Source organism: Hylaeus anthracinus, unplaced genomic scaffold, assembly GCF_026225885.1.
Source record: "Hylaeus anthracinus isolate JK02 unplaced genomic scaffold, UHH_iyHylAnth1.0_haploid 12001, whole genome shotgun sequence".
Lineage (NCBI taxonomy): Eukaryota > Metazoa > Arthropoda > Insecta > Hymenoptera > Colletidae > Hylaeus > Hylaeus anthracinus.
Genome location: NW_026534348.1, coordinates 4,857,362 through 4,879,510, shown reverse-complemented (window position 1 = coordinate 4,879,510; position 22,149 = coordinate 4,857,362). Strand labels below are relative to the sequence as shown.

The window sequence follows — 22,149 nt, the reverse complement described above, 5'->3', positions numbered from 1 at the left end:
ACGTTGAGGTTATATGTCCATTTCTTACACCTCCCTATTTGGGTTTCGAATAATAGTAAACAAAAAGTACATTCTTCTGATCTAAGGTAAAGTTCCAATTTCTGCTATATTAATCGATACACTGAATAATAGTTCATACATACTGTAACATTTATCAATGACTGAATAAATAATTAATAAATGACAAATTCAGAATATACACCTTTTCAGGGTTCCTAGTAAATCATTCTAAGATGGTATGTGTTCCGTGCATAGCTATGCCATTAATACTTATTATATGGAGATTTCTAATACAACCAATATTGTTGAAATGGTGGCAATTCAGAGGTAAACAAAAAGAGGTAACTACCAATGAACAAGTTCCACAATTGGTAAAAGAATGCACGAATGGAGTATGTACATTATCGTGGAAGAAAAATCAAGATGATAAAAAAGTGGATTAAAAATTGTTAAAGTAGAATATAAAAAAGAATAGTTATTTTAAATACTGTTTCTATAAATTTAACTCAAGTAATAAAATTATTTATAATTACTTGTATCGTAATAGTATTCACATTTTATGCTTTTAATACAAATATCTTTAAAAATTAAGGTCATTTGTAAATATAGATATATTCATATGCTTTCTGCAAGTTAATTATTACAGAATTGGTTAACATAGAACATAGATTATTATTATTAATAATAATATATGAAAAAGGTATTGTATATACACATACATACTTAAGATGCTTGTTTTTATTTAAGAACTTCAATACTTTAACACATTCAAAGACAAAAGATTTTACATCGTGAAATCTACACAAACTATGTTATTTACCTTAAATAAACCATAAAAAATTAGTTCTATTAAAAGTTTGTGTTTCGTTAAACCAGTTTTCATTTTTAATATTTTATACTATGCACAGAAAAATCTTTTTCATTGAGACTGTTATATTATTAAAAAAAATTAAATTATTCAAATAGGTGTAGTTTTAATTGTAAACATTATTTACCAAGTCAACATTTAATAAAGAATCTGAGAGTTTCTAGGAAACTGCATACCCTTGTATGTTTACTCAAAATTAAAAGTCATAGTACATTATTTTACTTACACTCGTACATCATATTTAAACCATCAGAATATTTTCAAAATGATATTACATAGTATAAAATATATTATAAATGTTATATCTTTGATAAATTTGAAGTTTTACAGGACAATAGAAAAAGGATACCTACTTTACTGTTTAAAAATACATTACATATCACTTAACAAATACTCGAGAGTCTGTAAGATATTCTTAACTGTTAATGAACATTCCTAAGTTCAACTTCAAACACAAGCGTACTGTTGCCAGGAATGATTGGCGGTGAACCCTTTGCTCCGTATCTACAAAACATATTTTATAAGAAATAATATACGCGCATATATTATAATATACAAAAAGAAGTTATCAATGATATATTTGAAATTTCAATTTACGAACTAAATAATTATACATACGCCATAGCTGGAGGTATCGTAACACGTCGTTTTCCTCCAACTTTCATTCCTACGATGCCAACATCCCATCCTTTGATCACTTCACCTTTTCCAAGTCTAAATTTGAAACCTTCTCCTTGCGTTGTCGCATCAAACTTCTTTCCATTTTTCAAACGACCCACATAGTATACAGAAACAAACTTTCCAGCTTTTGCAGGTGTACCATTACCTACTTTTAATTCCTCTATTTGTACTCCTCCTTCTATAAGCCTTTTTTTCTGATCGCTGTGAATATTTTGATCGTTTATTTGCTGTTGTTCCCCCTTGTTTTTTTTCTGTTGTTTATTTTGTTGTTCATGTTTTGCTTCTTTTCCATTTAATAATTTTTTCTTCTGTTGATTCTGCTGTTGTTGCTGTTTATTTTTTTTATCTTTTTTTTGATGCTTCACCACCTTTTCTTCTTCACCTTCCTCCTCGTCTTCTTCGTCGCTATCGTCATCTTCTTCGTTATCTTCCATTTCGACATGGTTTAATATAGATTCATCTCCTTCTTCCTCGGAATCATCTGTGTCACTTTCTTCGTTTAAATCATCTAGTTCTATATCTTGGTCATCTGAGGATTCCGCTTCGAGTTCCTGTTTACGACGTTTGGCATTCTTTTCATTCTTCAATGAATCCATAGCTTTCCGCTTTGACAATTTATCGATAAGCTGCGGTGCTTCTTCATCATCTTCTTCTTCGTCTAAATCCAGATCTTCGTCAGGTATTAGATAGCCAGTTAAATGTACATGACCGTGCCCGTTACATGTAAACGCTATTTTAGTTCCTTCTTGAAAGTTTAAATCGAGCGGTACCTGCCATGTTGTGCTCTTCCTTAGGCTACAAAGCAAATAATTTCTATTGTCGTAGCACAACATTACTTGTACCAAATTATCATCTGTAATAAATAATATTTTATTCGTAACAATGAAATAAAATATATTTTTTAAACATGTCACGACATTCAACGGCACTAATTCATCTTTTATTTCAAAATTTATATTTTATACAAATCTTAATGGATGAAAAATACAAGTTTTAAATAAAACAAAATAAAGACTAACACTATTTATAAATATTAGGAGGCTCAATATTTCTAACAAAATGTGCGTTTACAAATTTATTAAATTCGAACACTCAAACAATAATTTGTAAGTTATGGCAACAACCCACTGAAAATATAATGTTGAATGATCTTAAGAGTAACGTAAAATTGATTTTTACCGGCTGTAGTCAGATCTAAACTCGCCATTGACACGTGGAATGATTTTTCAACGGTCTGCGTGTACCGCTTATTTGGTTCTATTATCAAACCTGAGAAGAAAAGATTACAAAATTAACATGTTTATTTGATAATGGTTTCAGCATAATTTAATATTTTTGAAAAGTGCGATCGTTGTTCACGACCACATGGCGACGCCATTCTAAAACAGTTCTTCACCGGCAAATTCTGGATAACCAATAATATGCAATGTTCGTTATGCTGGTTTTTACTTACCCCAAAACATCTTGGCTGATATAATTACTTAACTTCTGTCTGAATGAAATAAAAATATTAACAATTAAAGTTAAAATATATATATAGATAGATGTATATATATATACAAATGTACGTATATATATACACGAGGTTTTGTATAATGAACTACATAAATCAGGTACACCTTCCGGTCTCGCGCCAACTCGTCGAACAACGGAACAACTAGTTCGGTCAGTGTGTAGCCAGTAGCTCTGCCTCTGCTGCAATTCTTCACGCATGCGCGAGACGATGTCAGTGACGTGCTTCTGAGGGGTAAAAGGCGGTAACGTTTAGGTCTTTGTTTTCTTATTTTAAAATATCAATAAAGAGTGTGGTCAAGTAATGATGTATTTTCTTTAAACTTACAAACCTGCTTTATCTGTTACTAGTTACTACAATATCCGAAGGTTCGCCAAAACAATTTCTGATTTCTATGATGTTGAATATCTACGTTCCTGTCTTTTCACACATGCGCGAAAAATTACGGCAGAGTTAAAATATTGACTAGAGTTTATCATACCATGAAGCATACAGTACCACTGTACTAGACAGTTTGTAGTGAAAATAGTTCACACCGTTGTCGCTAGATGTCGAATGGTTTAGTAGCCTGTGGGGTTACACATATTTATCGATTTGTACATGTATAATACTTCACATTGATAATTGTTTGTAATTGCGTTTGAACGTAGCGTATTTAAATTACGTTTTTTTTTTACGCACAATTCATTTTTCCGTGAGTAGCAATTATTTTTAACATTACCTTAACAACCGTCATTCAGTTCAGACGTATTTCCAATCAGCTCCTTGTATTCAAATTGTTAATCTTATTTAATTGTTCTTGTTAAAATAAATTATCTTGTTGTTAAAGTTCGGTAATAGTAACTATTACTATTTAATAGTTCATGTTCGTAATTGTTTTATGTAGAATCCCTATAAGCCTAGTGGCGCCATCGGTGGGGAAACTTCCAAGTTTGTAGTTAAAACACTTCCCACAATTTTCGTAAGATGGCGCCACCGATATCTTTAATCAATTATTCTTTATGAGTTCGTATTCCGGACGCTGCCTTGATTTTTCATGGTTGGGTTAGGGCTGGCTGAAGAGTACGAAGAATGCCTGTGGCTTAAAATAAAGGAAAAATGATTTATAAGAATCATATACCATAGAATAAACTTATATAGAATATGAGCTCAATGGCACGTAAAGGAATGACACTGGCGTCACGGGTAGCGCCGGGCGCGAATTAAAATCGGGCTTAAAGTTCACAAGAGTAGAGTTTGGGGACAATGATGGGCAAAATCCTAGGCTTCGAATAAATCTGAAGTTTGCTGATATGTCTATTTCCCTTCCTCTTTAGAACATTTTCCAAAGAAGGAAAAGAGACAAACAAATCGGCAAACTTCAGATTTATTCGAAGCCTAGGGTTTTGCCCATCTCTGCTTGGGGGCCCAGCTGTTATGCTAGCAACGTATTGCATGACTACTGGGTCGATCCGATCAGTGTCATAGACATATATGTCTATGATCCGTGTTGTGTTGATCGAGAAAACTACGGTTTATGGAACTTTTTATTGTTTTTTCAAGAAGTATTTTGTAAAGCATCATAACAATGATGGATTATTTTGTAATAAACAATTCTTTAGCACCTGCACCTATGGGAATTCAAAGTACAGCAGGCGCTGTACCTGTAAAAAATGATAAAGGTTTACAATGAAATGTCAATTTCTGGATTTGTATTTTGTGTGTGTATAAGATTGTTAAAACTAGCTTTTTATTATAGGTGAACTTTCTATGAAAAAAGTAAAAGTGCATCGTTATGTTTCTGGCAAACGTCCAGATTATGCACCAGCAGCTAGCTCGGAAGAAGAATCCGAAGAAGAAGACTTCTTAGAAAGAAGAGTTCATAAAGGTTACGAGGAGAACGAAATACCTACAGATATACCTGTACAATCGCAAGTGAGGGTACGCGATGAAGATGATCCACGTATAAGGAGATTAACACGGCTAGAAAAACAAAAGGAATCTAATACTAGTACAGAAGTTCACGTGGAAAGACATAGGCATATTCATGAGCCAGAGTTAATTGAAGTCGAGCCAGAAAGAACCCGCGAAAGGATCAAATTAGAAAGTTCCGACTCTTCGGAGGACGAAGAATTGTCCGATTCTGAAATCGAAAGAAGACGCGAGGCATTAAAACAGCGGGTTTTGTCGAAGAAAGGAAACGAAGAGGAATTGATTCATGGCGAAGAAGATGAAAGATCGGGTGACAGTTCCGAGGAGAGCTCGGAATACGAAGAATACACCGATTCGGAAGAAGAAACTGGGCCAAGATTGAAACCAGTTTTTGTACGTAAAAAGGATAGAATCACAGTAATGGAAAAAGAAAAAGAAGCAATGAAACAAAAACAGGCAGAAATTGAAGCAAAGAAACTATCTGAAGAACGGAAAAGGCAAACCTTACGGGTAACGTTTATAAATGAAATAGATAAAAAAAGTAAATACATTTAATTTTATTTATTGTACAGATGGTAGAAGAGGCAATAAGAAAGGAAACGCAAGTTGGTAAAAATAACAATGAATACGAAGGAAAACTGGAAGATGTTTGTACAGACGATGAAAACGACGAAGTGGAATACGAAGCCTGGAAACTACGAGAGCTAAAAAGAATTAAACGTGACCGTGAAGAGAGAGAACAGTATGTATCATTAAAAAGCATATTACTTATGCTTATTTTGTGTGTATTTTGCTAAACAATATGGTTTTTTCAGACTTGAAAAAGAACGTCTCGAGATTGAACGTATACGTAATATGACCGAAGAGGAGCGCAGACAAGAAGCTCGTTTAAATCCAAAAGTGATTACAAACAAAGCAGCCAAGGGAAAATATAAATTTTTGCAAAAGTATTATCATCGTGGAGCCTTCTATCTAGATAAAGAAGACAATATATTTAAACGAGATTTCTCTGGTGCAACTTTGGAAGATCATTTCGACAAAACAATTTTACCTAAAGTTATGCAAGTGAAAAACTTTGGACGAAGTGGCAGAACTAAATATACTCACTTAGTTGATCAAGATACTACTCAGTTTGATTCACCTTGGATTTCAGAAACTGCACAAAATCTGAAATTTCATAATAATCAAGCTGCTGGAATGAAACAAATATTTGATCGACCATCATTAAAAAAACGAAAAAATGAAAACTAATGACGATACAGTATAGCACATATCTGTTTTATTTAAAAATTATAATATAAATATTTGTAAGTTTAACATATAAACGTATGGTCGTTTGTGTAGATACTTGCGCTCACAAACACGGTAGAACTTTGACAACTACAAAAAAGATAACAAAATTCCTGGAAGTATCGAAAATATCGATATGAGACAGGTATCAAAAAACGAATTTCACTATGCTTATTTGTTATAAAATCGTGTTTCTTATCCACGAATTGCTTTTGTTTTAAATGGAAGACATTTCGTTGTTAAGCGACTATTTTTTTAGTTGCAAATGTAGTGCAACAAACTAGGTTTTTGTGCGAATATTACGGTTCGAGTGTATATAAAATTATAAAAGTAACAATAAAGGAACATGTACTTTGAATGCTCTCGATATATACAATTATTTTTTGTAAATAAAATCTTCCATTTTTATCTTAAGTTTTACATAATAAAGATTTTAAAGCTTGTTTTGCAGCAGCACATTTAGCTTGCTTTTTATTTGCGCCAAATCCATGATAGAGCTTCATCTCTCCATCGATAATTACTTTTAAAGGTACCGTAACAACGTTCTCGTCAACTTCTACTGCAGATCTGAAAAGGAAATTATTTAACGTGCAAGAAATTTGTAGAAAACTATGAAAACAAAATATATTTACAAAAATTGTGGCCGAGCTCCTTGAGTTTCGTACAATACACGAATCGGTTGCTTTGGAGTATTTTTACTGAATTCGTCTAAATAAAAATGAACTATTATTATCAAGAAATAAATTATGTCAATGTACTTATTATTATCAATCTATAGAGACTTACGAATTTCTTTATGCATTAAGCGATAAATTATTTCCCAAACCTTTGTAAGGTTTTTATCGCAATCCAAATACACTGCTCCTATTGTTGACTCAAATAAATCTCCTAAAACTTTCGGAACATCTACATATTCAGCCAATTTACATTCATCCTCTTCCAATAAAATCCATAGAAGCTATAAAGATAGAATACGTCGTATACACATAAAAATATGTTACACTTGAAATAATCGATTTAATAATCGAGTACCTCATCGTTCACTACATGATTTCTTTCGTCTTGAAATTTAACAAACCGATATATAGCATCGTTTAAACTTGGTCCATAAGCTAATAATGCACCATGTAAACCATATCGTACAGCTATACATGCAAATGTGATATTGTTGACAAGAGCAGACCTTAAATCTGTCAAAGCACCGGGTTCAAAATTTTCGCAATTTTCATAAATATAACATGTAATTAAAAAATCTGGAATAAAAGGAATTACTTCTAACTGAATATAAGTTTAAATAATTTTTAAGTAAATGTACAAAATATTAATCTTAATTTTAAAAAATTCTCTTACCAAGGATAGCATCGCCAAGAAATTCCAATCTTTGATAACATTCTGTTATATTATTTGCTGTATATGAAGGATGTGTAAAAGCCTAAAATATTTACGTTTTATATAAACTTGCAGTTTGTAGATTATAATTATATATAATAGACATAACATATATCTATGTGTTAAATGAAAAATTACCTGTAATAAATAAGCTCGATTTTTAAACTTGTAACCAAGTTTTGTTTCTATATCAGAGGCCCAAGGCATGAAATAATTTAATTTATCCTGATTTACAGTTTCGGAGACTGCAACACTTCTTGACTTATCAAACAATAAGATATCACCGTTAATATGTCTTGGCAAAATTTTAAACCACTTTAATAAAGTCACAGTATCTTTGATACCCATACTCTAAAAATATGCATGTTAAATGCTTCATTCGAAAGAACTAAAATCATGTATTCTGTCTCATTTCTCATTTTCGTTTACGTACTTTGAGGTAGACGCCGATTAATGCTTCCACGCAGTCTGCTACTGTTTTGTCAGAAACAGATTGTATTCCAAGATAATGTTCCATACCAGTTTGTGATTCTACTGTCTTCCAATTCGATACTTTTTCTTGCATTATATTGAATGTTGTATCGCTTATACGCCCAGTAAATTGTTCCGCCTCGGGTATTTGAATTTCATACAAAACATTTGGTGATATCTTACATAGAAAATGATACATTGTATTTATTTTAATGTAAGTGTAACGAATTTACTTTAGTAATTAAAGTTACACAACTGTATACTCATAAGAAAATAAAGAATTATAAATATTTACAATTAAATTCCGTGCGATTAGTTTTTAAGTATTGTAAGTATACAAAATAATAAAGAATTTTTCTATTAAATAATTTATCCTACTTATGTTAAAAAAATTCAAATAACGAACCTCTTCATTTAATAGCAATTTTTGAAGTAATCTAAATACTGCATAACCTGGAGCAATAAAATTACTAAATGGGACAAAATCATCAACTTTCATACGTCCAGGGATACGTTTTTTCTCTCCGCAATAATAAAGATTACGATTTCCAATTAGTTTCCCTTTTAATGACGTTAAAGGGCCTTCGCTATAACATGGAAAATTATCATATAAAAATAAAGATACAATAAATTTCAAATATGAATCTCCTAAAGTCTCTAGACGTTCCAAATTAAATGCATCGTGTCCTTTAGTTGTCAATGCCTATAATAAATTGATATTTCATTAAAATAATGCTGATATATAAATGATGTACAAAAATTATAGATCATACTTACATACATAATATCAACAGGACTAGGACCATCGCTTGAATTATTTAATGATAAGATTTTTAAAGGATGCACTGGTATCGATAGTTCGTTCGTGTCATGAACTCTTTTATTTTTCTAAAAAAATGTGCTTTATATTTAATATAAGTTATATAACGAAAAATTGAATCGATTAATACTGTATTTACATTTCGTTCCAAAATTTTATATAATTCTATCGGTTATTAGGTTTAATCGTTTGTCATTAGAATAAAACTTATTTATTTAGTACTATATATTTTTTTACTCAAAAGTTACTTAAAATATAAATAAATACCATCGTTTTGTCGACAGTTTCATTACAAGTTCCAGACATAAATTGACAGAAATGCTCAATTTGGATCATTTGGATATCTTCAATATTTCTATCTAAATCAGGTGGTTCTTGATCTTTTGTCCACGGATAATGGAATGCTTCTGTATTTAGCACTGTATACAATTATTTAATTAATAAATAAAAAAAAACATTTTCCTTGATTTCAGCAATAATGTTTGTAAACGCAAAATAATACAACAAATTATGTGTTTGTAAATTACTGTACTGTTCTGGAAAAATGTATTATCTTTGATAAAAGCAATAAAAGTGAAGTAAAGTATACCATCTATTTCTGGACCTTCTAGAACTGGTTCTGGTAGTGGATTTTCCATATTTTCATCGATAGGAACCTCTACCAAAGATTCAAAGGATTCGTCTGTTTCTTCATCTAAAATTTTTAACGACGGCCACTCGTTCTGTATTGATATGGATCCTAAACCAGTTTCTGCAGCAATAGTAGATCTAAGATCTTCGGCATTTAAAAGTTGTGAAACTCTGTGCAGAATGGATGGTAACATTGTTGCTTTAAGCCAATATAAAGCTGGAAATTTAATTCTAGTACATAATTCTGGAACTAAATGCTCTTTCAAATCTTTAGGTAACTCTGTACGTTTTCGCCGTTTAGACTCATTCTGCATATTTCTGTATTGAAGAACCAGAAACGTAATTATAAATTGAAGCTTATTCCAGTTGCCCATTAAAATTTTTATATTACCTAGCTTGTATAAAATTAATTTTCCTTGTTATAACGTGTACCTCCAACATCGGTTGCTTTAAATTATTTATTATCAAATCATGTTTTTGCTTATAATAATGAGCGTACGTAAAGAAGTTATCCGTTGGGAAACATGAACCTGGTGTAAGATCTTCGCAAACTTCTGTAACTAAGTACATAGCTGGGGATGCTCTATAATTGGGTACAACTAACGCTAACTCATAGTCACTGTTCCTAATATGAAATGGAACCGGTGGTGGTATACGTTCTATAGATTGATATTCATTCATTACGTCCCAATTAATTTCCCAATTTTCATCAACTGAAATATTATAATTTTTATGAAAATATGAAAAATCCTTAATGACCCTTAATGTATATTTAAATTTAGTTATTAAAATTACTTAAAATTTATATTATCGTACTGTAAGTATATACAATATTGTGAGTAAATATTTTATTTTTATTACTAAGTCGAACATACCTGGTACAATTAAGAAACAATTATCTTGATTATAATTATCGAATACCATAAAAGATTTTATAACCGGTACAATTTCACTAAATATCAAAGTGTGAAAGACTTTTATACGTTGAATTTGCTTTGCAGATAATTTCATACTTGCATAATTTACTTTAATATTAACATTTAATTCTCCGACATTCATAAAAACTGGGAAGGATGGTATCTGCAAAAAAGCATGTGATAAGCACTCAAATATTCCATCATGAAATATAGAGTAGCTTTTATGTTTACCTTTGGCATTTCTTTTGAAGAAATTATTGCAAAACCTGCATTGTTAGATAGCAAATTATAAAATACCAAATGTCGGGTATCATGAGGTGATGAATATACAGGTTTAATATGCAAAAGATGAAGATATATTGATTCATTTGGCAGAGGATATGCACCATATAAAGCAGATGGAAACTGTAAATAATATTTATATTAGATATGCACAAGTCCATGTAACATGTAACATGTAGATACATGTCACATAAAGCTGTAATAAGTTTATATTTTACTTTACCTGTAATGGATGATATCGCTTTTTCTTACATGTTCCAGTCAATGCATTTTCCGACTCCTCTTCATCTACCCAATTTGGGAATAAATTACATCCCTTTTTAGCAATAGCATTCATTGTATTTGGTAATAACCTGTCAGACAATTCGCCTATTTTGTGCAATTCTATACATGCTTTCATAGCAACAGATCGCTTTGCGATACTAATGGACTCCATAGCATCACCAAATATTTCAGTTTTCAATGGAGATACAACTGGTAGTTTCAGAGAAATCTAAAAGAACGTTAATAACGAAACTACTATTACGTAGAATAAACATTACCAAGTACAATAAACTATATCAAATACCAATTAGATACTCTATAGATATAGAAATAGGTAAGTAACCGAGAAACGAGATTCTTTAAAATTTCTAATACCTTGTATAATTTTGGTTTGTTTTCCAGTACAATTTCATGTAAGGCCCAAATTGGCGTTAAATTCATAAATTTGGATTTCCATAATTTATCACAATATCTATTTAGTAACCCAATCGCTGTTTGCTCTGTTATAGTACACGTTGTCCCATCTTCACCTTTCACAATGTATGGATTTATGTTACATACATATAATTTATCTCTTATCTCATCCTGGGTTGGTTCCATATAATGCGGATTTGTACCTATTAAAAGCTATTAAAAACATATAGATAAATTTAATAAATTTTTAGTGGACATAGTTCATAAGAAACTTGTCGAATTAGAAAAAAGAGAAGTACCTCTTGTAAGTATAATTCTATCATTTTAAAATTTTGATATCTTTTTAAATATTCCGTGTTATTTCTCGGTACCAATAATGTGTATTGGCTATCAATATATCGTGCTCTCCCTTTGCTTTGGATGTATGCCCTGATATCCATTGGCAAATTATATCTCACAATCAATGTACATTTTGGTATATCTATACCTTCGTCTACTACATCTGTTGCAATAACACAATTTGACAAACCATTTTTAAACCTAAGTAAATTTCCAAAGAAATTATACTTAACATAGATAGTCACAGATAATTGTTAACAACTTTTTTTCATCCTACACATAATAAATTAATTGGAAAACATGTAAAATAACATCGTACCTGTGTAAAGCATCCCTATTCCATTTCGCGTTACATAATACTTCCCTACTGTTTCTGTATGGAATATTTGAAAATCCAACCACAAACTCTGGTTGTAAAAATTTATATTCTTCATCGTGTACACACAGATTCTAAGTGAATAGCAAATACTTTATATAAAGGTAAAAATTAATAGTAATTTAATTCAAGTTATCAATGTGAGAACTAATTTTCACCTTTAGTATCTGATATAGAACTTTTGCTGTAAATCGTCGTTGTACAAATATAATACAACAAAATTTCTGATCATTAACCATCGTATTTTTAAAGTTTTTCAACACCGACAAAAGTTTTAGAACTTGATTAGAAGAATATCTGTAATTTAATATTATTTCCATTTAATTTTATTTCATATTAAATAACCATAAAAATTACATTTAAATGATTGAATTACTGATTAAGTTAGAATAAATATAATTAGAGTTGACTAACTTTTGAATTTTGTTAATTTCTGTATTGTCTTCCATTTCAACTTCTAACATTTTCCTAAATTTAGTCAATTCTGAAACGAGGTATTCCAGAACGTATGTAGTTTCCTAAACATAACATAATATATATTGAGTGATACTAAAATGCAACATGAAATATTTGTTTTCCATTTATACATACCATACTCTCTGTATTTTTTTTTATACATTCTAGTTGAATCAAATGGAGTAAAACACATTTACTTGCACCATATATTCCTACATTAAAAATAAAACTTAATAGCATATACATGAATATGTTTCATATATAGGATGAGTCTAAAAGCAAAAACTTTTGCTTGTATCAACTTTTATCTTTGCTTAAAAATAAAAGAAAAAAATGCATGTCACAGTTTCTAGGATCACTTTATACACAGTTTTTCATCAATTTTGTACTCATACCTGTAAGCATAAACTGTTCTTGAATATCCGATAGTAGACATATTAGTTTTTCGTTTATAGTTTTTGATTGAAATATTTTGCTAGATTCCTCGTTGTTTAAAGAGCATTTTAAAACTATACAATGCAAAATTTCTTTCATCTGGTCAATGATATTGTTTATACGTTGTCCAACATCAGGTAGAACGTAATTATCAAACTCAACAATTATTTCTTTTGGAGATGCAAAATAATTTTTAACTTGAGCTATTGAATTTACTGTAGCTATTTTCGCATTAAATGTTACTTCCAAATTCTATAATAAAGTTCAAATATCACATTAAATTCTTTAAACTTCAACACTTTTACAACAAAGATATACTTTAATCTTACCCGAATAATCTGTTGTATTTTATCCACTTGTACGTTACAATTTAATAATGAAGCTGATAAACCTAAAACTTTTGGTTGTTGTTCTATCGGGCAATTCTTGAATAGTTTCATAATTTGTCTCATTGGATGATCATGCACTCCTCTGTGACATTCATCGAAAATTATCAAATTTACTCTGTTTAAAAATATATGTCCATGAGAAATTGCATCTACCAAAATTTGCGATGTCATTACTAACACCTGTAATGTAATATCCTTTTTAAAACAATTCAATTGAATAGACAATCTATAAACGGATAATTTAATAAATTGTATGTAAATTGAATGAAATAATACATATAGTATTTATAGAAGTAAATTAAAATATATATGTAATTTTCAATACCTGATTTGTATTTAAAATATTCATCCATTCCGTTTCATTCCAAAAATCAACTCCTAGGTCACCACTAAGCATTCCACATGACAATCCAGTTAATCTACATATATAACCACTTTGTTGTGTAACTAAAGGAACTGTATTAACTATAAATATAGTATGTTTTCCACCTTCATTATAGGGTCTAAACAAGAAATTAATAAAATTAATATAAATATAAAAATAAGATAAAATTAGAACTTAAATAATGTTATTCTAATGTACTATAAGTCCGATGTAAGAAAATATAGTAAGTTTCATTGAAATGTATCCAACGACATGATTTATTTGTAAAAAAAGCTTTAGTTTGTTATTAATTCAACATATTAATACATAATTTATGACTAATACTTTCGTATATCTGCACTCAATTCTTTTATAAGCAAAACAGCAATAAAAGTTTTCCCAGCACCCGTAGGTAAATAGATAATAGTATTTTGTTTGCGGGCAATTTCATATAGATCAATTTGATAAGCTCTTGGAGTAAATTCATCTGTGTTATACTCCATAACCCTAAATGAAAATAGTATATTTATGAATAAGTGATATTACGTTCACGAAAAGTAATAACATAAATAATATAAATATAACCTATTTACCACAAATATAAATGAATTCTGGAATTTATATTTATAATAATTATTCTTTTATTAGAGATAATTATACTTATTATGCTTAAATGTATGTACTTGTCTTTTATGTATTTAATTAAGTACAGAATAAGGGTTAAAACTTATATTGAGAAATATATTTGACGTGTTTCAGCAATATGAACGAATATGAAATTCATCACCGTAACTTTGGACTGTCCTGGACTCTTAGATAAACTATATTTTTATCGATCAGTTTAGGCATATTTAGCTCGACTCGGCTTGCCAACGGCATAAACTAATAAACAGTGCATAAACTTGCAATCAGAGATGAGCAAACCCCTAGACTTCAAATAAATCTGAAGTTAGCCGATATGTTTGTCTCGTTTCCTCTTTTGAACATTTTCCAAAGAAGGAAACGAGACAAACACATCGGCAAACTTCAGATTTATTCGAAGTTTAGGGGTTTGCCCATCTCTGGGGAGTACTAATGAATACTGACAGTACTAGAGAACTAATACCATAAATAGAAATCAATCCGATAACTTTTGCTCCGTGCCACTGTAAACTGTAAACGCTGTATATATGCAGATATGCTCTGTAGTGAAATAAATTAAACTTATTCAATATTTCATCGACTTTATTGAGACAAAGTAAAGAAAATGTACTTTTTCATATTTCTAAATGAGTTCATTTTGTACTTATTAAAGAAAATCATATTTTATTAATAAAAAATTTAATATATAAATAAATTAAAAACGTGAAGACGTATTTACAATGTATTTGCGATAACGGTAATCGTTAGTTATGCTTTCTCACTATCTTAAGTCATTGACTTGAAGTCAATAACCAATCAGAGCTTCACTATCACTAGGTGATCACTAGATCACTACCACTGACTACCAGACTACCGACTACGTCAGTTCAATGGTTCAATCAAGTTCAATACTGATACTACTGTCTACGCTACTGTACTCTGTACTCTACTCCTACTGACTCCTTCTGTGACCCGTGCTGTGGCTGGTAACGATCAAAAGGAGGAAAGCTGAGTACGTAATTTTGTGTTAAAAATGTTTGATTGTAATTTTTCGAATAATATATATATTAATTATATTTAAAAGTACAGATTTAAAAATCAATTCAAAATATTAACTATAGCACTAAATGATTATAGACTTCAAGCAAAATGCGATTAGGGAAGAGACACCTTGAAGTAGCTACGAAATGGTAAATACCGATACACTTGTAAACGTTACTTCATTAATTCATCACCGATTAGATTTTATAAGATGTTTTATGTGTTCAATCAAATTTAACAATTACATTAATTACATAACACATTCTTCATCTCTACTAAATATTTTTAATTGACTAATTGTACATGTAACAAATTAACGTACAATAAATATGCATTCTTGTATATTTGTATACCTTAACCATGTGATTTTTTGTTGATCAGGTTGCCATCTGTATCAATTTACGGAGCATCGGCTGGCTTGGCATTAGTGTATTTTACAGATTGGAAAGTTGTAGCTGATTTTATACCCTTTTATAGAGGAAAATTTAAGCAATAGTTTATACGCTTACGATGTTACATCATATAATAAATTCTAGTGACATGTAATTATTAGCTGTATCATTTATTAAATAGAGATACATATTCGTATATGCAATACATAATATTGTAGATAATAATTGATGCAAGCATCATCAAACATATATATATTTGCTGAAAAACTTTACACACATTTCATCTTCTATTTACATTTTCCCTTTCTTTGTATTTATCATAAACTATATCTGCAAACTCTTCGGCTTGTCTATATTTGTTCCGTTTAAAGAATGATATTACCTCCGACCTGTTAATAAAATGGTTACTGTTAGATAATTACTTTTCAATAATTTTCAGTTCAAACAACATAGGAATCTGTATTTACTTGTAATAAAGAGAAAATCCTAGAAAAGTCGTTACGCCAATTATGATTCTTATTGGAAGTGGCACCCATCTTTTTTTAACTTTCGTCATTACGGAGTTCCTTCGAAATAATACATTATTTTAAATTTAACATGTCGTTACGACATAAGATTTTAATCATATACTGAATAACATTAATCTTTACATTATATTTCATTGTTACGTATAAATGTATATGTTTACACCATATATAAAATACTGCTAACTTTAACCTATACATTTTTAATATTGTTAGAATACTTACTTCGCTTAAGTTATTATTAGTAATTTGTTCCTTCATATAAAGTTTGAGAGATTGACCCCACACAAAGTAACTCGTAATACATCCTAATACAACAGTTAAATAAATTTGATCCTTAGGTATGTTGGAAAATCGCATTATTTAAAATGATAACTAAAATTGTAATTAAATTATAAAATACCAATTGAAAACCTATCTCTTATTATGTACAAATAAATCCCTTCGTACCCCTGTTTCACGAACTTTAACGAAGTGTAAATGTAGTTTCCATGGAATTACATGAACTCTAACTATATAACTTATAAGAGACAACAGCATTTTCAAGTTGGACGCTTCGATTACATAATTGTTTCATCGTTTCTCCGCTGACGGCGCTACTAATTTGGCTCCTTATTGGTGGAGATCAGTAGAGATTGGCAAAACTCTAGGCTTCGAATAAATTTGAAATTTGTCGATGTGTTTTTCTCGTTTTCTTCTTTGGAAAATGTTCAAATTTATTATAATATGAAATACATCACGCAAACATACGTCATTTACGAACAAAAATAACGAAGATACAGTAATAATTTCTTCAATATCGAATGAGCAGAAAACGTATAGTACAAGTTGTTTCTTCGATTATTATTTAAATCTTTCCAGAAAATTTATAAAATTTGTTAAAGACGTCTAACTGCATCTTGAAAATTTCTTGCAGCGAAACTGGTAGTGTCCGAAATAAGAAAGCAATTGCATGTTGATCGCATATACTAATTAACGAATGTATACAATTCTGTATAGAAATCTGTAACAATAAATTGAATAATGTTATGACATAACTAAATAATATTAATAATTTTGGAAATGTATGTATATTCACTTTCGTAAACAAAAATTTTGCATGAAAAGTAATATTTGAAACATACCTTAACAAAATCAGCTATCGAAACTTCTGAAAACAATTCCAACAAATCCGCTATTAAGTATGGACATAATCGAATCATATCTTTTTTCAGTTTTATCAAGGAACTTGTAAATCTGTTTAAATACCACAACATAATAAGTAAGGCCATATATATGTATATATGTAAATTATAGTATGTAAAAGACCGTTAACTTACTTTTCTGCATCCAATGCAAGACATTTGAATATGTGATCTTCAGATTTATCGACTACAGCCTTGGATTTATGTACGACAACTTTTAATATACGTTTATATAATATCAGTAACATAGGCAGTCTATCTGTGATTAAACTTGTTCCCATTTTTAAAAGTATGTTACATAGCGTCAACGTATCTTTACACGTCAATATTGTTGTTTCTTGCAATGACTTTAAACCAAAACATATGCTCATGTCGATCACGTTACCAGAAAGATATAAATGTTTAGTAGCAAGAATATTTTGAAGTAATTTTAAAAGACTTGACCAAAGATTGTTTGGTATGGTTACAATTTGTATTGTTTGTATTAATTTATTAATTGCCGTTAAGCGCAATTTATTTCGATTACCAGACATATTCGTTTTTAATATAGCATTCCATATGATGCAAACATTATTCAGATCATTTTCTTTTGTATTTGAAAGAAATTTTACCTGTCATAAAATAAAATTGTAAATTTCCAGGTATTTAACATTATAGTAAACAACACTATAAATACTTCGCTATAGCTACGTAATTTTACCTATAAACTCGTAACAAATACGTACCATTTGATCGTGCAAATGCTCAAGAAAGTCATGAAATTCTTGTGGTTCTGTTGATTCTAATAAAGGTAGAAGTACATCTGTACACGGATGCTTCAATAGAGAACACCATATTCCTCTTACGATTTCATTTGTCACTTTAAATATCTTTCGATTATGAAGAACCACAAGTGCTAAACATAAACCATCCTTCGACAATTCATTTTTATCAGTATCATCCTGTTAAAAAACTATCATTATATAAATTAATTATTTCAATGGTTAGATCTCATTAGGTATGTTATATCTACCAAGAATATGTTATGAAGCGTTAGCTCTGCTATATGTTTTACTTTTTCATCGATATGTTTATTAATAATACTAATTTTTAATATTATACTTAATATTTTCACATCATCTGTTTCCGTGATTTTTAACGGTAACGTTTTTATTATTGTTTTACATAATTTTTTCTCTGCTTCTCTAACTATTATTTTTTGATCAATACTTAATTTTGATTTAACACGTTCTATACATTTTAATAAAAAACACAAGTTTTTCTTAGAATGTATGGAAGACTTTATAAGTGTTTTTAACATCATATGCGATACATTGTTTCTAAGAGATAGAACCACAGCTTTCTGAACATTTCGATTTTGTGGTAATTGATCTATTAGCAAAGAAGGGTTTATATATTGAAACATATCGGGACCTGGCATTTCTAAGAGATCTGAAAATGAACATTTTTCTCTTATTTTGGTAAACTTAAATTACTGTTGTTCTGTATGGAAAGAAAAAGTACCTGAAAATATTATATCGCATAAGGAAATTATTTCATTACTTTTGCCGCATTCTCTCCTGAGGGCAAATATGATTATAAATGTTATCGATCTCATACAAGTATTCAAGAACATCAAAGGTATACAAAGTAATATTTCCAAGTGCATTTTTATTTTACACAACGATGCACTATCAATTTGTATCCATTTATCTTTCGATAATTCTTCTTTCATACACATTAATATTTCATTTACTTTTTGGTTTTCAACACTTTCGTCTTCCAGTAAAATTTTCTGTGGAACAAAGAATAAATATTACATACATAATTTTGTATATAAAGCTTAATTATCGATCAAATACTTACACTTGCTGTAACAAAATGTTTATGTATCAATTTTGTTACTCCTTCTATCGTCAAATGCGCAATTCGTGAAATAACACAACTCAATAAAGATATTATGAATTTCTTGTTTTCTTGTAAGCTGTCTTTATGTAATACTTCTGTCCATTCACAGAAATTATCCATGCTGGAAGTCATATCTGTTACTAATAAATGTGTCACTTTCGACATCTCTTTATTAGTTAAAAACGATATTATTTCTGTATTAAGTTTCAATAGAGAGGGCCAAGAGAATTCCAAGCCACCTAATAAACTATTAAATTTAATGGAAGACTCGTTTAAAGTATGTTGGGATATTTTAACTCTTTGTAAAACAAGTTTATTCTGAAATTATAATAACAAACCTAAATGAAATATTTAAAATAATCACATTTCGTTGACAAGAGAAATAGATGCAAAAATAATAATAAGTTTTATTAACGTACCATGCTGTTTTTACAACTATCTTCACCAAAATTTGTAATTCTTTGAAACAATTGTTGCCACTGAACTTGTGATATGGGAAATCTTAACTCTTGTGCAATAGCATTTGGCACATAATATTTCAGTGCGCTGTGCGTTTCATTCCATGAAAATATTGCAGATAATAATATTGTAATAATTTTCTTATTGTGATTCAAATGTAAAATTTTGTCTGTTAGAAGCGATAAAATATTTCCTAAATCGTCAAATGTATTTATAAATTTTTGATGGGAAGTTAACATTCTCGAGTATTCAAAAATACATAAACCATCTAAAAATGTAACTAGTAAATCAACAGTTGCTTGCATTATTGCAATATTTATACCTATAATAAATTACAAAACGTTAACTCGTTTTAAATAAGAATCAATAATACTGGTTTATATAAATGTTTCCCTTACACGTATCATTTGTATTACTTGATTGTAGTACTTCCATACAATCATTTCTTAAATAATACACCAGTGTCCTTAACATAGATACACTTTGCGAAACTGTGATATTATTCAATGATTTTAAAAACGTTTCTTTGAATTCTTGTGGGAAAAACATATTATGTTTCATATTTGAATTCTGATTCGAAGAATATTTTACAGCTATTAATATGGCTGAAATTAACTTTTTCTCTTGCCTCAAATGTATAGTAGCATTTAGAATGGCAATCATTAAATTTGTATATTGTATATTTGTATTTGTTGGACTTTCTGCAAATACTTTTCTCAGTATATCTTGAATCCTTCTTTCTATTATGAGAGGATTCAGATAACATAATTGCGTAAGAATTTCATAATCTACGCGATTCATACTTTTGCTTAATAAAATATTGTCTATCGCATTCTGGAAATACTCAAACAATGTGATTCCACGTATTTTATTTTCAAAATCAAGTGCTATGTAATTTAAATGTTTTAAAAGAGAATTCAAGATTTGTTTTTTATGCATTCCAGCACATTCTACTAATTCTCGCAGTATTAAATCCAATACAATGCTGTTTGATTTAAAAACACCTATCGCAGCACGAAAAATAAAACCAAATGTTGTTAAATTACTTTGTAGATCTTTTGTTCTTGCATTTTCAGTTAAAACAAATAATAAATCTACCAATTTACTTTCATCCTTTAGATATGTTTCACTTTGTGTATGTTTTCTTCCAAATATTAATTGTTGAATACATTTATGGGCTACTGCTCCTAATCTGTTTATACTATTGGTACATTTATGATCAATTATAGAACATAAAGGATACAAAATATCCTGTATGAATATATTTCTTAAAGTATCTTTATTAGCAAGAGTCGATTTAAACATTTGTATTATATTTTCTATAACACTAATTATTATGTTGTACGTTATCGATATTGATCCATTGTTTTCATTAATTAAAGTTACATCGATACCTTCTTTTGAATGCTCATCGATATTGAAGGTACGTTTATAAAGTTTAAATACATAATTCAATAAAGACTTGACTAAAACCCCCAAATCTTTTGGATTGCTAATGAAATATTGTTGCATTCCATTATTGGAAATCAATAATTCACAGCATTCAGAAATATCACTGTGTACACTTTCAATGTCTTCTTGTAATTTTTCTACAAGAACATTAATCAAGAATTTTTTTACATCAACCTTAACATCGAAATGCGTGGCTTTTAAACAACTCTTCAGAGAGAGCCAAACATTTTGATCCGTAGAATGTGTTTTACAATTACAAAGCCATCCCAGAATTAGATCTTCTTTGCGAATTATTGGTATATCGATATTATGAAAAGCATTTTCTGCCAATTTCAAACGTTTATGTAAAGGTTCTTCATCCAAGTTCAAGCGTTTCAGTAATTCTGTTAAGTATACACACATGAATAATACTTATTATAGATATTTAAAAGTTAAAACTAATCACGTCTTTACTTACCTCTTGAAAGAGCCATTTTACATATATTTAAATTTCGATGTCTTCACTTACATTAATATTACATTACTTCACGTACATTAATATTCTTAGTTATTAACGTTCATTTAAAAAATCTTTTCATAGGTTATTGTTATTTGTTTCACGTGGTCTCATTCATGGTCCAAGCACATTAGTTAGTAAGACAAATCCAGGCGGCGCTAGTAGGCATCACACACAACACACACATATCTAGCATAGCGAGTACCAACACTGCTATGAAAATGTCAGCGTCGGTGTCGGTAGCCGTCGGTTTCCGTCGGCAACTGTCGGCAACTGCACGCAGT

General features: G+C 29.7%; 5 protein-coding genes across 7 annotated transcripts; 2 read left to right on the top strand and 3 right to left on the bottom strand.

Moving 5' to 3' along the window:
* Positions 1 to 720: 720 nt before the first annotated feature.
* On the bottom strand, positions 721 to 3,257 carry LOC128890719 (46 kDa FK506-binding nuclear protein). Its single transcript, XM_054149488.1, has 5 exons — positions 3,169 to 3,257; positions 3,003 to 3,041; positions 2,729 to 2,818; positions 1,487 to 2,402; positions 721 to 1,372 (listed from the first exon to the last, which is right to left on the bottom strand). The coding sequence occupies exons 2-5, from the start codon at positions 3,010 to 3,012 to the stop codon at positions 1,291 to 1,293; spliced, it is 1,098 nt and encodes a 365-aa protein (XP_054005463.1). The 5' UTR covers positions 3,013 to 3,041; positions 3,169 to 3,257; the 3' UTR covers positions 721 to 1,290.
* A 1,240-nt stretch (positions 3,258 to 4,497) lies between these two features.
* Positions 4,498 to 6,721, top strand: LOC128891053 (microfibrillar-associated protein 1). The gene is made up of 4 exons (XM_054150221.1): positions 4,498 to 4,723; positions 4,801 to 5,483; positions 5,546 to 5,715; positions 5,789 to 6,721. Exons 1-4 carry the CDS (start codon positions 4,630 to 4,632, stop codon positions 6,222 to 6,224), a joined length of 1,383 nt encoding a protein of 460 aa, XP_054006196.1. The 5' UTR covers positions 4,498 to 4,629; the 3' UTR covers positions 6,225 to 6,721.
* On the bottom strand, positions 6,231 to 14,670 carry LOC128891050 (endoribonuclease Dicer). Its single transcript, XM_054150215.1, has 26 exons — positions 14,403 to 14,670; positions 14,155 to 14,316; positions 13,771 to 13,948; positions 13,386 to 13,625; positions 13,017 to 13,308; positions 12,757 to 12,833; positions 12,580 to 12,683; positions 12,324 to 12,462; positions 12,109 to 12,239; positions 11,750 to 11,990; positions 11,412 to 11,663; positions 10,996 to 11,265; positions 10,722 to 10,895; positions 10,449 to 10,653; positions 9,965 to 10,286; positions 9,533 to 9,891; positions 9,211 to 9,362; positions 8,901 to 9,011; positions 8,530 to 8,826; positions 8,086 to 8,301; positions 7,791 to 8,003; positions 7,614 to 7,695; positions 7,296 to 7,516; positions 7,050 to 7,221; positions 6,896 to 6,971; positions 6,231 to 6,830 (listed from the first exon to the last, which is right to left on the bottom strand). Exons 2-26 carry the CDS (start codon positions 14,310 to 14,312, stop codon positions 6,674 to 6,676), a joined length of 4,839 nt encoding a protein of 1,612 aa, XP_054006190.1. The 5' UTR covers positions 14,313 to 14,316; positions 14,403 to 14,670; the 3' UTR covers positions 6,231 to 6,673.
* Positions 14,671 to 15,293: 623 nt separating this feature from the next.
* Positions 15,294 to 16,256, top strand: LOC128891056 (cytochrome b-c1 complex subunit 10-like). The gene is made up of 3 exons (XM_054150223.1): positions 15,294 to 15,442; positions 15,568 to 15,620; positions 15,853 to 16,256. The coding sequence occupies exons 2-3, from the start codon at positions 15,580 to 15,582 to the stop codon at positions 15,965 to 15,967; spliced, it is 156 nt and encodes a 51-aa protein (XP_054006198.1). The 5' UTR covers positions 15,294 to 15,442; positions 15,568 to 15,579; the 3' UTR covers positions 15,968 to 16,256.
* LOC128891051 (uncharacterized) lies at positions 16,015 to 22,040 on the bottom strand. 3 transcript variants are annotated; one of them, XM_054150216.1, is made up of 13 exons: positions 21,827 to 22,040; positions 20,316 to 21,752; positions 19,878 to 20,239; positions 19,417 to 19,776; positions 19,075 to 19,345; positions 18,584 to 19,002; positions 18,297 to 18,512; positions 17,707 to 18,182; positions 17,512 to 17,623; positions 16,791 to 17,390; positions 16,613 to 16,695; positions 16,331 to 16,429; positions 16,015 to 16,252 (listed from the first exon to the last, which is right to left on the bottom strand). In XM_054150216.1, exons 1-10 carry the CDS (start codon positions 21,840 to 21,842, stop codon positions 17,235 to 17,237), a joined length of 3,825 nt encoding a protein of 1,274 aa, XP_054006191.1. In that variant the 5' UTR covers positions 21,843 to 22,040; the 3' UTR covers positions 16,015 to 16,252; positions 16,331 to 16,429; positions 16,613 to 16,695; positions 16,791 to 17,234. The 3 variants fall into 3 exon arrangements, with proteins under 3 accessions (XP_054006191.1, XP_054006192.1, XP_054006193.1); XM_054150217.1 differs by having other exon boundaries at positions 16,613 to 16,762; positions 16,838 to 17,390; XM_054150218.1 differs by having other exon boundaries at positions 16,838 to 17,390.
* Between the last annotated feature and the right edge of the window lie 109 nt (positions 22,041 to 22,149).